This window comes from Hydra vulgaris, chromosome 05, assembly GCF_038396675.1.
Source record: "Hydra vulgaris chromosome 05, alternate assembly HydraT2T_AEP".
Taxonomy (NCBI): domain Eukaryota; kingdom Metazoa; phylum Cnidaria; class Hydrozoa; order Anthoathecata; family Hydridae; genus Hydra; species Hydra vulgaris.
The window spans coordinates 22,700,087-22,720,000 of record NC_088924.1 but is presented as its reverse complement, the minus strand read 5'-3'; the positions used below and the strand labels follow the sequence as shown (position 1 = coordinate 22,720,000).

At 28.4% G+C, this 19,914-nt stretch overlaps 1 protein-coding gene across 1 annotated transcript in view; it reads left to right on the top strand.

Moving 5' to 3' along the window:
- Nucleotides 1-19,373, top strand: part of LOC136080697 (3-ketoacyl-CoA thiolase, mitochondrial-like) — a 23,582-nt gene extending 4,209 nt beyond the window's left edge. Inside the window, exons 2-7 of the mRNA XM_065797675.1 lie at nucleotides 7,673-7,801; nucleotides 7,964-8,080; nucleotides 10,809-10,956; nucleotides 11,085-11,260; nucleotides 18,621-18,821; nucleotides 19,082-19,373. Of these exons, the coding sequence (XP_065653747.1) occupies nucleotides 7,673-7,801; nucleotides 7,964-8,080; nucleotides 10,809-10,956; nucleotides 11,085-11,260; nucleotides 18,621-18,821; nucleotides 19,082-19,321 (1,011 nt within the window). The 3' untranslated portion in view covers nucleotides 19,322-19,373. The remainder of the gene's footprint in view (nucleotides 1-7,672; nucleotides 7,802-7,963; nucleotides 8,081-10,808; nucleotides 10,957-11,084; nucleotides 11,261-18,620; nucleotides 18,822-19,081) is intronic.
- The last annotated feature ends 541 nt before the right edge of the window (nucleotides 19,374-19,914 follow it).

Here is a 19,914-nt window from a genome sequence, read left to right as displayed (position 1 = left end):
TTCTTTCTGCGAGTACTTTTCTCAACAAATATTTGCTGTTCAAGCTAAGCTTTAGTTAGCTAAGTTTACTAAGCTAAGCAATTTTAACAGCAGATAAAATAGCATTTTGGCCAGCACTGTCCCTTAGTATTTGAAGCTTTTCCAGTGATACATCGACAGAGATAGCAATGGAAAAATCAAGTTTTATTTACAAATCAAATTTTATTTAGGGGACCCAAGATAGTAAAAATTTCTTTAAAGGGACATAAAGTCACAATTGTTTCATATGACTGAAATCGGGATAAAAGACCTTGTGCTTCACTTCGAATATTCATTTGAAATTCCATGTCATTTGAAAATTGTTCAAGGCAATCGATTACTGCAGGGTATAGTGTCTGTAGTTGGCCTATAGCATTTTGTAAGGCACTGAAACAAACACTGCAGGTAGCAGCCAGTTCAAGAGACTGATTCACATCCTCAAGAGGAGATTAGCACTTCTCAAATATATTATTTTGTTTCCTTGAGTTTCCGTATAGAAAAGTCTTTAATTTGTGCACATACCCAGGCTTGTTTTCTGTTTCAAAAAGGTTAACAGAAACAACAGAAGATTTCGCTCAAGCTTTCATAACCAGATTTATTCCATGAGATCCACGATAAATATTTATTGCCATACAATAGAAGTTTGCTCACAGTGGTGCCACCAGCTGATAGTGAAAAGAATACTGAATTATTTACCTCTATTGAAATATCCTTCTTGACCATCTGTGTCATAGTATGAATTAGCTTGTTTGTGTATAATTAGAAAGAAATGTAGTTCTAGCACCCCTTCCAGCAGATTGTTTTCGAGTGCTGCAAATATTTAAAAGTTTTTTATTCATACCTCATCATACTGACTCATTAAATTTAACAAATTTAGAAATTTACCCGCACCACATTGAAAGGCTTCACTTTTTTCAGAGTCATTGTAAAAGTTGGCTTCCTCATTACCATGTAAAGAAATACTCTCTGCGATCAAATATCGAATAGCATCAATAACTTGTATTAGGTATTGATGTAGTTTCTCTGCTTCTTTATGTTTTTTGTTCAGATGTCTCATGGTTTCAATATTTAATATTTTATCAATTGTGGAGTCTGATAATGCAATCATAGCTTCAGCAGCATTTCAATGATTTTTTTGGGTGCAATGCTTTGTTATGATGTGACTTAAGTTTGAACAATTATCAAACCCATCACGTAAAGAATTTGTGTCCTCTCTTGATCCAAAGCATAAACAAACAATGCAAAAAATATTGTCTAGTGATAGAAAGTAGGTTAGCCATAACCTTTTCTGCACGACTTCAATGTCATAACCTTTAACTAATTCAGTATAATACTTAGATAATCTTGAATGTTTTGTTGGCCCTAATACAATAAATTGCTTTTTATCAATCATCTTTGCATTTTTCAGCTCTCGAAACTTAGCTGGATCATTTTCAATGACATTTACAACGTTGTCTTGTTGCTGAATAATCTTTTCTGCTAGAGTTAGATCTGCCGCTGCAGTTACAGGCACTTCATAAATACCCATTTCTACAGTCACTCTCTTAGTTTCAGTAATGTTTCGATTTCTGAATGTTTCTGAGTATTGTAGTTTTGCTTATTTATCTGCTGCAATTATGGCATCTTGATTGTTGTCTGTTTCTTATACAGATGATTGGTCACTAATCTCTGTTATTGGCTCTGTTTCAATAAAAGGCTTACTTGTGATATTCACAATGGATGTTGAAGTTAATTCTAGATTCTCTGTTGCTGTAGATGATGTCCCAGCTTTTCTCTGTATTTGTGGCACTTGCACTGACGCGAGACCTGCCGTTAATTTTAATTGTTTTGGATCATTAACATCTGCTTTCAATTCATGTTGCCGTTTTTAAGCTTTTTTTTCAGCACCAAGTTTGTATTTCCATGTTGCCTCTTTCTTTTTTTTTTCCTTCATTTCACCTGAAACATAAATGAGTTACAAATATGTCCTATGATAGAAACCAGGGTGTTGGTTTCTTTCGTTTTAGTTATAACTACTATCGGTCCATGGAATTTATAAATAGTAGTACCATTTATAAATTCCTTGGACCGATAGGGAGTGGACTGGATCATATTGAGTGGTAGTGAAAGAAGTAATAACAAAAAATCATTAAACACAAAATTTATTTATCAAACATATATTAACCATATTTATCAATGCATAGCAAATGAATTCATGCATTTTATATATTCATTGTTTGAACTTTTCAATAACAATTTTTTCTTTTCTGTTGATGGGATGGTTAATTTCATCAGATAAAGAGGAGACATCGTTCAATCGTTCGTCACCACAATGCTTGGTTTCGGTATTCTTTTCGTTTAGCAATACGTCTGCCTTTACCTTTTTCTGTTTCAGCCGCTCTTGCCTTAACATATTGTTCTCCTCGTTTTTTAGCAGAGATACTCGTTGTTCAGCTGATTCATTTGCTCTAGCTTGAAATTTTCGTTCTCTTTCTCGAGCAAGACAAGCTAATCGATCAACTTCAGTTTCCAGCTTTCTTTTTTTTAGTTAGCTTTCTTCTTTATATTTCTACGTTTATAAGATATTTTTTTTTTACTTATTTACTCTAAAAACTTTAATTATTATTTTTAATTACTATTTATAAATAAGTATTAAAGCATTACTTACTTTTTTACAGTATAAAATCTATCAATTTCAAGTCAACAACGTTTTTTGTTATTATTATTCATCAGCGATTTTATTTATTTACGCAAAACAAAGTTTTTTTTTTTTTAATTTGTTTTAATTACTTTTCTTAATGATTTCCTTTATTTATGTTAAACTAAAGTTTAGAGTATTTCTTTTATTTTTACCGCTGACCTAGTGTTTGTTTTGCGCGGACACCAAACAAACAAACAAACAAACCAATGTGAAAGCAAGTTAAATAAAATGTTGTAAAAAATGCCCTGATAGAATCTTATAGAACTAAGATAAATTTTTTCTCTTTGAGGATTAAGGGCCCAGTTTCTTTTTTGGGGCCCAGTTTCCTGAGCCACAATCAGGGCCCAGTACAAGTCCTCATACCCTTGTATTGGGCCACCACGTCCCTGATATATATATATATATATATATATATATATATATATATATATATATATATATATATATATATGTATATTTATATATTTATATTTATATATGTATATTTATATATGTATATTTATATATGTGTGTATATATATATATATGTGTGTATATATATATATATATATATATATATATATATATATATATATATATATATATATATATATATATATATATATACACACACACAATACAATAAACTGCTTACCAACTCAATTACTACATCCTATGAAAAATCAGAGTTACAAATAAATAGCCTTTGAAATATGGAGGAGAAAGTTATGTTAAAAAGTCATGAGGTTTTTAGCAGAATCAAAATTATTACACCATCAACAGCTTTATCACTTTAAAAGATCATAAAGACAATTTTTTAAACAAACCTACTGTTTGCCTTTTAAATCCAGCAAAAAATGGAATCGGAAGAATCAATAAATTTATTTTATCTAGCGTTATTGCTGAGCTGAAAAATATTCTGTCTCAATCAATGGAAAAGCACGCAAAACATTTTAGATTGGTTATAACATTAAAAACAAACATTTTAATTAATTTTTATTTTTTAAGAATGATTTTTATCCTTTTATAAATGAAAATCTTTAAAATGTTGCAATTAAATTTGCTGAGAAATATTAAAAACAAAGATAAACTAATAATCAAACAAGCCCGGAAATTATTGTTGTTTAATAATGAGCAACCTTGGATTAATAAGAGCAGTAGTTTTTTTGATATTGCAACAGGTGCTTTTGACGGTGTAGAGGTATTTGAGCTTGTCGGAATTTTTCTTCTTTTCAACTATCCTAGCATTATAACAAAACAGACTTTGGCTTATACCAAGATGATGGGTTAGTGGTTTTTAAAAATGCCAGTGGTCACCTCATGGATACAATAAAAAAATATATTATACAAATTTTTAAAAATAACAATCTTTCTATCTCTATTCAATGTAACGTGAAAGTTGTGAACTCCCTTGACATGACACTTAACCACAATTACCAATCTTTTAGACTGTTCCTTAAACCAAATGATAAACTAAATTATATACATGTTGATTCTAATCACCCTCTTAGCATTTCAAAGCAATTTGTTCTATAGAGTTAAGGTTGTCAGCTAATTCATTTAATAAAACTATTTCTTGAAACTCTGCCCATTTGTTTCAAGATGCATTTAAAAAGTCTGGTTAAAAATTTAATCTTGACTAGCTGTCATGACCTGTAAAATACAAGTGGACTTTATTCCACACCTACCTCTATTTTTATACTTAATCAGCTATTTATCTATCCTCTATTTCTTCACTTGAATAAATGTTAGAAAAATAATTTATTTAAATATTGGTCTTAGAGCAAAAAAAAAACATTTGCACTTTATTTGCATGCTTAGAGCTCATTAGAACTCTTACCCCGTTTATTTATTTCAAAAGAAAAAGTCCTAATTGAATGAAAACACTTTTTTTTAAAAAAGAAAATCTTCCTTTTAATGTTCTAGATGTGGAGATTAACCTTATTGATTGCATTAACATTTAACATAAGTTTCTCTAACATATATGGCTATTGTGTGACATTTCTTGCAGCGTTTTTCAAAATTCAAGGCTTAAAAGATAAAATTTCAATCATTCATCATTAAATTTACAAAGTAAAAGAGGACCAGGGCGGAAGGTAGGTATGTCAAATCCTCCCCTTAATACAATTTTTTCATAGGCATATATTATTAGTGGCGGGTCCAGGAATTTTTTTTTGGGGGGGGGGGGGAGTAAGATCCTCCATTTCTAAGAAACTTCAGGACTTTTAAATTCTGGTGAGGGGGGCGGGGGGGAAGAATGCATAGCCACCATCCCCCCCCCCCCCCCCTCCTCATTTCCCTAGATCTGTCACTAATATAGCAAAAAAATATATATAGCAAAAAAGACTAATAATTGTTAAAATAAAGTTTTAAAGTTTTTAAAACTATTGTTTTAAGTGACTTTTTTTTTTTCCTCCTCAGCAGCACTTTATGAGTAGCAGGCCAGGCTTTTTAATTTTTTGCTTTATTAAGTTTCAGACATAATTTTTTTTAAATCATCTGCAGCTTATTAGGGCTAATTACCTGAGCACATTAATAACATAATTAATGTGCAGTAAAACATGCGCAACAAATTTCTACCAGTGTTTTGATGTTTTTAGAAATTTTAAGCTTTTTCAAAAATTGTCTCCCTTTCATTTGTTTCAGTGTATAATATCTTTACATATGTTATGTATATAATATCTATAAAACTTTAAAAGTGTTTTATTTTGTATATGGCACTTTGCTTTTGTAACTCTGCAAGGTAACGACTCAGCAACACAGGCCCGTTGTCTGACGAAGATTAAAGATTAAGGAGATGTTGCTGCAATGCAATTTTTAAGTGAAAATAAAACTGTACAATTTGATATATGTTTTATCATTACATAGTTTGAAGTTTAAATAAGTTAGATATTTGCATACATTTTGTTATAAAAAAGATACTGCAACTCTTTCTTGCCAAAAGCGCTTGAAACAGCACTGCTGCTACTTTTAAGTTCAGCATTATTGTATAGATTTATCTTCGTATAGATTGTTATCAGAGGCAAATTATATATATATATATATATATATATATATATATATATATATATATATATATATATATATATATATATATATATATATATATATACACATATACATATATATATATATGAAAAAAAGTCTACTTGTAAACCACAGATGATTATTTGCCTAAGTAACCCAAATGCAAAAACCCAACGCAACTGTGTTTTGGGATGGATTTTTGTTAAAGTTTCATAGTTTATAGTTATATAAAAGCTATTTTCCATTTTTTGCCGGTATATTGTTTTATACAATAGCTTAGTTAATAGCCAGATTGCATTTTTTCTAATATAAAGCTATTTTGAAATAGAGTTATCGTTTTAAAATTTTAGTTTTATTTAAAATTCAAGTAGAGTATATGTTTTTAATCATGACAAAGTATCATTCAGAGGGGAAATAATGCTAGTTAGTTTAATAAAGTAATCATATTATCAAAATAAGGCTAGTTAGTTTAATAAAGTAATCATATTATCAAGTAATCAGAAAGATGAACTGGGTTTGCAAATTGCAAGAATTTGTAATTTGTAAAAAATTGTGAGTGATCAAATTAAAATAAATAAAGGTGTAAAATAAAGGTGTAAAATACAGGTGTAAAATACAGGTGTAAAATTATTGTTTAAGTTTGCTACTCTTATAACTTTACTTATTTACTGAGAAAGAAAGAAAGAAAGTCAAGAAGAAGAAACTGAGGGATGGTTAAATAAAGTCTATCCGGATATTATGCCTGGCTACTCTGTATTTAAACTAAAAGATGTTATGCCCAATATATATTTATTTAATGATATTGTAAAAAGCCCAACATCAGCAATAAATTATTGGAAAATTATAGAAATAAAGGAATATAAGTCTTCCAAATTGCCTGCAAATTTTGTAAAATTTTTACAGTAGTTACACACTAGTACTGGATCCATTGAAGGATTTTTCTCATCCTTTCACATTATTTGGAGCAAAATTAGGAATTATTTAGTAAGAAAAAAAGCTGAAATGCTTGTAAGAATTTACAGACATGTAAGTTCAAGGTGCGCAATTGCTGATGACTAACTTGTTAGATGACTTTGTTTTAAAGTTTTAAAAACTAACAACATTAGAAGCAGCATCACACTAGAACATTAAAACACTAGAAGCATCAAATCTTGAGTGTTAAAGGAAATTAATTTTTAAATGAAAAATAAAAACAATTTGAGAACCAAAAAACCATTAAATTAGGTTTTTGGTGGGTTTTTGCTTTTGGAATTTTGGGTTTGGGTTTTTGGGTACCAACCCTAAAAATTAGCTATTACATTTTGATAATATTGTTATTTCTACTATTGCTAATGTTATTTCTGTCTGGATTAGGGTCTTAGCTTTTATGCCAATCTTTATGTGAAGCTTCGCAATCTTTTATGTGTTTTGGGTTGATCTTTATTTAAATGCTAACTTTCAAAATCACCATAGATTGCCCATTTATGATTAACACAGTGAATACAAAGATGAATTCCTTTAAAGTTTTTATTTTTTTTTATTTGCTGAGTAGAAAATACAAATGTGTGTAATTGTGATGTCCTGGTATAAAGTGGTAATAGTTAAGGTGAGTTTCCACTCATTCGTTTTTCTACAGGAATGGAAAGTTAGGGATTGTAAATAAGCTTTTTATGCTAGATTTTGATACATGAGCAAATTTGGTGAAGCAAGAAAAATGATGTTATAATAGTAGTAACTTTAATTATGTAAATTATTTCATTGTTATTTATTCAATGTTAAATATAAAAATCTCTGAACACTAAATTCCATGATTCAAGTTTCACAGTAAATTAATTGTCAACAGACAAATATGTAATTTTTTTTTTTTAAAATTTAAAATCAGTTTATAACTTTTAAAATATATTATTGAAGTGTTTTATAATTTTTTTTACTTAATTCTAATGATCAAGTTCTAAAAAGGGTTATCTTAAATTTTATTTTAATTGATAGAGTTCATCAGATGCTGCTTACTTGGCACGTCATGTAGGTTTTAAGGCTGGTGCTCCAGTTTCCTCTACAGCTCTTACAGTTAATAGGTTATGTGGCTCTGGATTCCAGGCTGTAGTCAATGCAGCTCAGGTAGTTACTTGAATTTATATGTAGTTATTGATTGTAACAGTAATACTTTTTTATTGCTTTTAAAAGCATTTTATGAAACATGTGTGAAATAAAATTTTCATGTATCTAGCTACTTTGTTTTTATTTTTTATTAATTAATTAATTTATTATTATATTTTTTAGGAAATTATACTTGGAGATGCTGACTTAGTTCTTGCTGGGGGGGCAGAGAGTATGAGTCAAGCACCATTTGCAGTGCGAAATGCCAGATGGGGTATTGGGCTCGGAGAAAATAGACAAGTATAATGTTGTTTATCTAATTGAACTTCTTAAAAATTAATTTAATTATAAATCAATAGTTTATTTTTCAATAGAATAAAAGTTGTTTTTCAAATATTTTACCGGTTTAAAGAAAAAATAAATTTATTTAAAAAAGTTATTATAAATGTGTTTTTTTTAAAAATAACTTGAAAAGCTGTATTTTTGTTGTTAATATATATATATTTTATTTAATTTCAGTGTAGAGTTTAGAGGGAAAGTATTAACATTTTGTTTTTCAGCTAGTTTTATTTAAACATTAATGGAAAAGTAGTAAAATTCTTAGTTTATAATTTCTTTCTAGCCCTTTCCATGTTTTGATGGGTAAACTTTCCATGTTTTGATGGGTAAACTTTACTGCAGTTTGACAGTAACCATAAAAAACACAAAGGAAGTTTACTAATTCTAAGACTTTTTATGTGTGGTAGAAAGAAACCACTGATGATGCAATCAAATATGACAACAAAAGCAGCTACTTTTTTCCTTCAAATGATACTTTTTTCCTTACTGCATCATAGGTTTGCACTCAAACTATTTTCTGTGCAGCGGCCTTACTTGTAAATATGTGTTTTTTTGGGGTCTCGTAAATCTGGGGTAGGTTGTATGTCTGCCTGGCATTCTTAATGAGAATTTGTTATGTATATCAAGCCTTGCCCATCACAATTCAGGTTAATGGTCTCAATTTCTTTAAGGTGTTTGCAAGCTTGAGCAGGTTTTTTATAGATGTAGCCATAATTTAAAGTTTTGCAATGATTAGGGATTATTATAAGTTCCTTAAACAGACTACATTATTGCACTATTTTTTTCAATCTATGTTTGCCTTTAAATTTTATCTTGTTTTCTTAATGAGTTTCATTAAAGTCTATTAATTATTTTATTTCTTTTGTTTGTCTTTTTTTGTTGTTTAAATCAGGATTTTTTTAAAACGTTTTGTAAATGTATTTTGTCATAAATTTTGCAATAATAATAATATTAAAAATGTAAAAAAATAAATAGGATCCCCATTTCAAAATAAAGCCCCCCTCTCTCCCCGACCCATAAATGTTTCAAGGCATTAAAAACAAAACAAAAAAACATTTAGCTTATTTGACATTTCCCTGTACTTAATTAAAACTTAAAAGGTTACTTAATGTACTTATTTAAATTTTAAAATGTTACAACATATTTTAATATTTTAAGAGAAATGATAAAAACCAGTTTTGCGTACAGTACTTTAAAAAAGAATTCAAAAAAAGTTTGCTTTTATATGACGTCTTTTTGCTTCTCATCTCACTACCAATCAAATTACACTGTGAAAAATTAAGAATATTATTTGGAACGATTGTCGTTCGATTTTTTTTGTCTCTTCATTATTTATAAAGAAATTAAAAAAAAAAAATTGGCTGAAGTCAGAAAAAAAAATACAATACTGATTTGTTACACACGTGAAATTCAATGTTTAAAAAAAAATAAAAAATAAAATCAAGTTTAGGAGAAATAGTCAAACCGCGTACATACTCACTGTCTTTAACAGCCCCTCTCCTCCTTGTACGCATTCATACCCTTTTGGGAATTCCTCCCTCCCCCCATACCTGTGTATGTACTTTATGGATGGACCCTTGTGACAAATAAAGTAACATTTTTAAAATTTTAAACTGAATTTGTAAACAAATGTTTTAGAATAATTGCTTGTTAATTTAAATAATTTAAATTAACAAGCAATTATTCTAAAACATTTACGCTCTTTTCAAAAAGAGATGCTAATCTCTTGTATTCGGAAGTTATGATTGAATTTGCAAGAAATACTTGATGAAGCTAATACACCTGTAAGTCAACTTGTTAAACAGATATTTGAATCATTGAATGAAGGGCATTGATTTAATTCATCTCAGGGAGTACTTGTCAATTTTGAATCTCTTGCATAAAGATGACCTATTAAGATTTAAACAAACAAGCTTTAAAAAAAGATTTTTTAGACTGTTTTCAAACTAAACTGAAAAACTAAGCTGGTTATTTAAAACCTTAATTTATTAGTTTATGCAAATATTTTTATGGTTTCTTCTATAAGTAAAGTTGGTTGAAAATCGAAAGTAACTGTGACATTTTGTTGTTCATGTGTGTGTGTGTGTGTGTGTGTGTGTGTGTGTGTGTGTGTGTGTGTGTGTGTGTGTGTGTGTGTGTGTGTGTGTGTGAGTATTATTATTCCTTAAAAAAAACTGATTTTTATAGTTTCATAAAAGGGAGTATTTCAATTGTTAAATGCCCCTCTAAAAATATAAGTCTGTACAAATACATGTTACTTTAAATATTGCAAGAGTTGTGGCATCAGTAGATAAGACTTACTGCTGCAATGAGGTGTGATAGAGAGAGTTTTCTTTTTTAAACAAACTTTGAAAGAGTTTTCTTTTTTAACAAATGTTAAAAAATCAGGTACTACCTTATACTGACCTAATATTGGTACTCTCATATGAGGATTTTGACATTGATATTTTATGTTTATGTAAAATTTTTATGCATTTTAAGATCCTCACCATGTAATTATAGTTTTGAATTATTACCTAATTATCAAATATAACTAAAAAAACACAACTTAGGAAAATATTCACTTATAAAATTAAATTTTAGGAATATAAAAGAAGATGAAAATATCTAAATAACAAACAAATTAAAAATATTAAATATATTAAAATTTTTTATTTATTTACAAATTGATTTTTTCTCGATCATTTAGATGGAAGATACTTTGTGGTCAGGCCTGACTGATTCATATTGTAACTTACCTATGGGTATAACAGCAGAAAACTTGGCTGAAAAGTTTAACATCACCAGACAGGATTGTGATGAATTCGCTCTTGCATCTCAACAGAGATGGGCAAATGGTTAAGATTAATTAGCATATTTTTTTATCTTTCTGTTTTAAAAACCTTTTGACAGGTTGATCTTTTTTTGTATTTTATTTATATAAGAAAAATTAGTAATCAATGACTTTTTTTAAATATAAATATAGCTCATAAAAATGGGTATTTTGCGAACGAAATAGCACAAGTAGAAGTTAAGATAAAGAATAAAGTTGTAACTATTGATACAGATGAACATCCAAGGCCTGATGTTACATTAGAAAAACTTCAAAAACTTCCACCTGTATTTAAAAAAAATGGTACAGTTTCAGCGGGAAATGCTTCAGTGAGTTCATTTTATTGTTTATTGTACTTGTATTTAAATTTCTAGTAAGTAGTAATTATATATAATCAATAGGCTAATTGACTGAGGCCAGAGTTGATAATAACAATGGAATATATATATATATATATATATATATATATATATATATATATATATATATATATATATATATATATATATATATATATGTATGTATATATATATTTAAACAACTATAAAAAGTATTCTACACAATAGAGTGCTCAATGTTCTTAAAAGAACAGAGCAATTATATAATTATGTATATATATATATATATATATATATATATATATATATATATATATATATATATATATATATATATATATATATAGATATATATATATATATATACTTATACAGCGACGTATCCAGGCCGATTTTGATACCCGTATACCGGATGGGCCCCCGAATTTCTGCTCGAACTCAATTTAAAATAATTTTATATTAGCACCAAGTTTATCATAGAAACATTAAAATAAAACAATTCTTTATTACTTTTTGTCTTGCTGTTTTGTAATGATAAAATTTGTGATGATAACTACAAAATTGTTATTAATGTCATTTAGAAACGACTTTTAAAACAGATTATTTATGTATTTTAAGCCAATCAAAATGCTTAATCTAAATTCACGTGGATGAAATATGGAATACGTTACAATTGGATTAAAATGTAAAATGCATATTTTGATTGGATTAAAATATGAAACGCTTAGGATTTATATTCTTAAATAAAAACATTAACTTGTTTTATAATACGCTTAGTGCACTTCTTCTTCGCTAAACATATAACTATAATTTACAATGCGATTAAACTCTATAAGCTTTCAACTTTCTTATTTTAAATAATAGTAAAATTGCATTAAAAATATTTTAAATAATAAAATATATAAAAGTTTTTAAAAAGGTAATACTATTCACTCCTAAAAACTTGATTTAAAAAGTAGGAGAAGAACAATAGAAAAAAGTTATTAACTTTTGAATTAATTAATGACCTTGCTGTGCAATAAATATGCTATGTGATAAATCTTTTTAGTCTATTTAAAAGATGCATATAAATATATTTATTGAATGCAATAAAGTGTACTCATGGAAGAAACTATAAGGAAATAAATTTGATTGTATTTTTTATATTAGTTAGCAAATAAACCATATTAATGAAAATAAGTGGCAAGTTGAGGTTGGCCTTAAAGCCGTCTACATTTTTTTTTCCGAAAAATGTAAATTACTAGGGCGAGGTATATTATATATATATTTTTAAGTTTGTCTTGTAAAGAAAAAAGAAAAAAGAAGGTCTGCCAAACAACAGACTACTTAGACCAGTGTATATATATATATATATATATATATATATATATATATATATATATATATATATATATATATATATATATATATATATATATATATATATATATATTTATATTTATATATATATAAATTGTTTATATAATTATATTGTTAAATATAAAAATATTGTTAAATGTAAAAAGTCACATGACTTTTGATATTTTCAAAATGTCATCAAGTAAGTTTATTGGTTTAGTTACAAAAGAAACAATTGACTTTGAATTACTTAATACCGACTTGTAAGTAATTTCTATTACGATGATAATTTTATAATTTGAAAATAAAAATAAAAATGTTATTATTCAGATATTTGGATTCCATTTTATGTTCATTTAACGATAAAATAGTCAACTATTATATCGTGCATTATCAACTATTATATAAATATTGTGCATTAAAGGGTTAAAATAACACAAGACTAACTCTCATACACAGTACTAGTAGTTAACTAACTATAAGTCTATATGTATAACTATATATATATATATTGTTCCTTTAAATAACTATATATTGTGTGCCAAGTCTTTAAGTAAGAGTAAATTCTTTATATTAATATTTCCTAACTGTAAAAAAGTAAGTTATATTACCCTGCTAATTACGATTCTTATGAAATTTCAATTGTTATTAATTTTTTAATTTTTTTTTAATATTATGTTGTTTTTAAATGTAGCTACAGTTTATACTTTTTATTTCTACATAAAAAGTATAAACTGTGTATTTAAGTTTCCATAATGAGCTACCACATAAGGATTTAGAAATAGTTGTGCCAATAGAGCAACTCTTGACAAAAAAACCCAGATAGCTGGAAATGCAATGTCAATAAAAAAAGGCATAAGCTGGCCAGGAGTATGAAAGCAGGAATAAAGTGATAAGAAGAAAGAGGGAGATCAATAATTAGAAAGACTGTACTAACTGTAAATTTAAATGCCACATTTATTTTCCGCAAGAGCAACGAAAGTTACTATTTAACAACTTTTGGGGACTCAATGATGACCTCAAAGCACACTTTTATAGTGAAAATACAAAACGTACTGTGAAAAAAACTAAATGAACACTTGCAATTTCATTGAGGCGGCAATACTCATTTACCTTGCAGGAATTCCCATCAGAGTTTGCGAACCTTTCGTTTTAAACACTCCTCACATAAGCCAACAAAGAATTTCATATTTTTATAAACATTTCCAAACAGATACAAACACAGCTACCCCATGAAAACAAGCTAAACATACAAAAAAGAAAATTCTTGACGCGATCAGAGATGGCATTAGGTAACACATACATAGTATTATTTTATAGACCAGTTATAGACTGGCACTATTACTGTGCTAATACAAATAGAGAATACTTTGAGTCTGATATGTCTATTAGTCGACTGTATGAGCTTTACCAAGAATTCTGTCAGCAAAAACGATTTCAACCAGCTAAAAAGCACTTATACTCTGAAACTTTTTTAACTGAGTTCAATATTTCTTTCCAGCAAAGAAAAAAAGATTGGTGTGATAAGTGTGAAATTTTGAAATCAAAAGTGCTGAAGGTATTTTAAGTGATTGTGAACAGGCTCAGCATCTAAGTCATATTGAACAAAAAGAAGATGCACACGAAGAGCGCAATAAAGACAGACAGTCAGGACATCCTGTTCTCTGTTTTTACAAAATGTTTTAACAGTTCCAAAGGCTGAGATATCCAACTTCTTAGGATATCTCAGGAAGCTGTCTGTTTATAACATGACAGCACATCTTTCTTTAGATAAAGATGTTATTGTTGTATCTGGTCTGAAAGCCAATCAGAACCGGAAATGATTTGGCATCTGCAATGTTACGAATTTTAGAAAATGTACTTATCACCCATCCACCAATTAAGAACCTCATTTTATGGTCAGATTCTTGCCTTCCGCAAAATAGAAACAGTATTATGAGCACAGCAATAAAGCATTTTTTAAATGCTCATTCTGATGTTGAATCTATCTCTCAAAAGTTTTCTGCAAGTTAACATGGCTGTGTTCAAGAGGTTGATGCAGTTCATAGCAGCATCGACCAAAAATTAAAAAAACTGAGGCATACAGTCCACTAGGTCTGATCAGAATACTAAAGTCTGTTAGGCAATAGAAACCTTTCAATATCCTGCAGACAAAAGATGTTGATTTTTCAAATATTCAAGCTGGAGCTAAAAGCTACAACTTTACCAAAGTGCCCTTTACTCAAGTAAAGCAAATAAAATACTATTCCAATTATCCTTTTAGTGTTTCATTTAAAACAAAACACGCATGCGGCATCACCTCAGTTTGTGTAGGTGCCCAATCCTTAAGAAAAAAGAAATCCATAGCCTATCCCATAACTGCACCAAAACTGTCAATTCAGACCAAAATAAGCCACTTACTTTCAAAAGAAAAGAATGAAGATATTAAAAAAATGGTGCCCTACATGCCTGAGATTGATTGTTATTAAAAAAATGAATGAAGATAGTTATTAAAAAAATGAATGAAGATAGTTATTAAAAAATGAATGAAGATATCTAAAAAATGATACCCTACATGCCTGAAATTATATGGCAAATCTTTGTGTTTTGGTAATCCATGTGCATATCCCATGTACTTTTCTTAATTATGTTTATGTGTTAATATAATGGGGGATAGGAATTAACTGGTAGTGTAGGATTATTTTTAGAACTTAGTAGACTTAAGAGATTTTTTGGAGATTTGGTGCGTATCCTGCTTTTTTAAAAACTCTTCATAAGTTAGGACTGATTTCAGGAATCCAGGGTAAAACACAAATCTTTTTGGAGACATTAGGAAATGTTGATTTTTTGTGAGATCTTTTTTGTTGTTGACACTTTTTTTCATAGACTTAACTAGTTTTTCCAGACTTTTCCTCTCATAGCCGTTTTCTACAAATACAGTGGGTTGCATAAATATAGAGTTAGTTGATTTTTAATATGATTTTTTTAATGTTTTTTTTTAATTTAAAGCAAACAAAAAAGTTAATAATTTAAATTGTTTTAAATTTTATTAACAGTGGTTTTATAAACAAAATAAAAAAAAAGTTTTTAAAAATAAAATTTAAGATACTTTATTATGAGAAATATATACAACTGTTAAAAAAACAACAAAAAAACAGAGCAAAAATATAGTCAGGGTGCATTTTAGTATTTTGTATGCGTACCACAAACTTTCACACATGCACAAACATGTCTAGGCATAAATTCAACTAGTCGGATGCATAATTTTCTTGGAAATTCTTTCCAAAGCTTTTCTAATGCCTGCTGTAATTGTGCAACGCTGGCTATGCTCTCTTTGACCAATCTCTTGTCTATCCAAGCCCAAATGTTCTCGATGGGATTGAGATCTGGAGAATGAGCTGGCCAAAGCATAACCATAATGTTTTTCCAATCAAGCCACTCACCAAGATTGCAGTGTGAGCCATAATGCCATTGCTGAAAATGACTTTGGCCTAGTCTTCTACAGACCAGTGAAGTCTTTCTCTACGCCATTTTAATCTTTTTAGACGATCTGAGACAGGCAAAAGTGGTTTTCGAGCAGTGACATAGCAATCTAAGCCTTTCTTATTTAGGCATCTTTGTACAGTCCATCTACTAACACTTAAATTACCAGGCATATTTGTGAACCCTTCAGCAAGTTCGCGGTAAGAAATTTTAGGGTCTTGTCTAACCTTTCGATAGAGATAATTTTGGTCTCTTGAAGTTAGCTTTAAAGGCCTATCAAGCCTTGGTAAATCTTTGATATCATTATGTAACTCGTGGTTTTTCAATGTTGTTTGTACACATACGCTTTCAATCGAATTAATTAGTTGGTTTTAAAGATAATTGTGAAAAAAACAAAAATTTCACACAAACAAAGTAGTGACTCTATATTTATGCAACCCGCTGTAAATCAATAAGAAATGACAACTTATCATCAATGTTATTTATTGTGCATAAACGCAGTGCTCTATGGACAAAACCAATAAAGACATCATTGATAATTTTAGGGTCATGGCATGAGTTCAGTTTAATTTGAACATTTGTGATTGCATTTTTGCGATGTATTTTAAAACATATGTACCGGTTTTATTGTTGGTAACTGAAACATCAAGGTAGATGATGTATTGGTTAAGTCGGCAGATTCCATTGTGTATTAAATACTTTTGTGTTGTTTGTTAAGTAGATCTAAAAACTTTTGCGCATCTTCTTCTACCTGGAACCTTGAATGAATATCATCGACATATCTTTTAAATGATTTCAAATGGATGTAATAAAAAAGCATTACTTTCATGATATTGTAAAAAACACTCAGCAACTACCACCATAAGAGCTAACCCAATTGGTCTGGAGTTTTGGAGCTCATGAATATCATTTTCATATGAAAAATAGCAATGAGAAAGATAAAGTTCTAAAAGTAACCTGATCTCTTCAAAAGTTAATTTAGATATAAAGCTCTGGTTGTTTCTTAATCTTTCAACTAGTATAATGATTATTTCTTTAATCGGGAATGAAGGGTACAAATTAACAACATCAAAGGAGACCTGAACCTCATTTTTAACAATTTCTCATAATCTTTCTGTATCCGCAAATTGTTTAGAATTTTTTAAACGCGTTTCATTTAAGTTTAGAGCGGGTTGTACCATATTGACTAAATATTTAGAGATGCTATATATAGGCGTACCAATGGTGCTTACAAATAACCTCATTGGATAATGTTTTCAGGCCTTTGGGCTTTAATTACTCCATATAAACGTGATGACATGGCGTCACTCTGGTAGGTATTTTTATATTCTTTCTTGATAAAACATCCTAGTTTATTTAACTTTCTGAAAGTGATTTGAACTTTGTGAAGAATTTGAATAGTTGGGTCGTAATTTAACTTTTTTTTTATCTCCTAAGTGTTCTTTAATTTTTTCTAGAGCACTATTTCGATCGATTCGAACTAGTCCAGATTTTTTGTCAAAGGGATATAGCTGAGTATTTATATCTTTTCTGATTTCATAAAGAGCTCTCCTTTGTTGATTGTTAAGGTTATTTTTAACTGGTTTGGTCATTTTTAAAATTGATAAAACTTCTTGTCTTAATTTAACTCCCTCAGTTGGTTTCTTACTATATTGCAATTTTAAGGCACATGATTCAGTAACTGAAATGATATCTAAATATGGTATTGATTTTGGTGTTGGAACAAACTTAGGTCCGAGATCAAGTAATTTTTTGTGATGTATTGGAATTTCGGAATTAGCTAAATTAAGCGTTACCCCTCTAATTTTCTTTTTGTTGTTGTTGTTCTTGTTGTTCTTGTTGTTGATAGTGCCGTTATTATTTAATCTCTCAAACTTGTCCTTTAATTTTCCTCTAGATTTTATGAACATATTTTTATAGGATTTATCAGTGATAGATGTTATTGCTTTGAAATCGTCAGAGTTGTCAACAATTGTTCGTATTTGTTCCTCGCAAAACTTTGCTTTGCATGTATTTTTAAAAAAACGTTTTTTAGCGTCATTCTTTATATGGTATAATAGGTTGTGTTTATACTTTTCGTTTAGTTGTTTTGCAGAAGGTGAGTTTACTTTTACAAAAAGACTTAGTGAAATCACAATCTTTGGCTAGAGTTTTTCAAATAGAACGTATATATATATGTATATATATATATATATATATGTATATATATATATATATATGTATATATATATATATATATATATATATATATATATATATATATATATATATATATATATATATATATATATATATATATATATATATATATATATATACACATATACATATATTAAAGCATTACCACTGAAACTTTTGTTTCATTTAGTATTTCTATTTTTTATCTTTTTTTTATAAATTGGAAATCAGTACTCCAGACTATCTAAAGTATACTAAAATCTCTGTACCTAATGGTGTATATTTATCTTTAATGTCTCTTGGGGCTACTAATGTGTCTTGTTGTTATTATTCTAATTTTTTTTAATTCTAAAGGTAATATTTCTAAATATAGGGAATATGCGATGGCGCTGCATCATTATTAGTTGCATCAGAAGATGAATGTAAAAAACATAATTTGAAACCACTTGCGCGTGTAGTTTCTTATGGCGTATCTGGAGTTGAACCAAGTATTATGGGCATTGGACCATGTTCTGCTATTCGAATTGCTCTCAAAAAAGCTGGATTGTCACTTAACGATATGGCTTTAGTTGAGGTACAAAAAACTTTCATGGTTTCAAAAGAAATTTTTTTTATTTTTTTCATCAAGAAAATTCATGTTATTACCAATATTATATATATGTCAGCTATATTATATATATGTCATTATATATATATTATTATTTATATTATTTATATTATTATTTATATGTCAGCTTTATAATAAGATTGGTAGATGAATTTAATGCTATCTTTTATTTTATTATGTTAGCATAATTTTTAACTAAAAGGTTAAATAACTTTATTCGGATTAAGGTTAATGAAGCTTTTGCTGCACAATATCTTGCGGTTGAGAAAGAACTTGGTCTAGATAGATCAATTACTAATTCAGATGGTGGGGCTATTGCACTAGGACATCCACTTGGGACCTCTGGTGCGCGTATTTTAACTCATTTGATTTACGCCTTACAAAGAAAACAACAACGCTATGCGATTGGTTCAGCTTGTATTGGAGGAGGTCAAGGGATTGCTGTCGTGATCGAAAATATGAAATAAATTGTCTGTGACTGTTATATATTTTTCGTTAAATTTTTTAAAATTTAGTTTTATTTTATAGTTTTATTTTAGTCATTTTTAAATATATAGATGATAGGATATAAAAAATTAAAATGTTACTTTGCTTACTTATTAATAGTTATAAGCACAAAGATAATGTCTGCTACGTAAACTTTTGAGAAAACTGAATTTTAAAGTTTGACACTTCATAATAATTAATGTTGTGTATTGTACTAAATAGTTTTATCTTCATTGTTTAATTGACTTTTGTTTATTACGAGCAACTTTTGTTCTGCTATTGTTACTGTTTTATTTCTTATCAACAAAATTACTTCTATTCTAAATCTTAATACAGTTATTAACTTTATAAAATGAACACAAAACATACAAAATGATACAACATAAAATGAACACATACGAAAGTTTTTACATAAAAAAGCACTATTATAAAATGTATGTAGACATATACTATGCTTACATATTTTTTTTACCATGACGTTCACATATGAGATCTCTAACAGGTTTTTATACCCCAGGAGTCTTTTTTCTCGAACTCCTGAGTCTGGACTATCTTTAAACCTTATGATAAAATT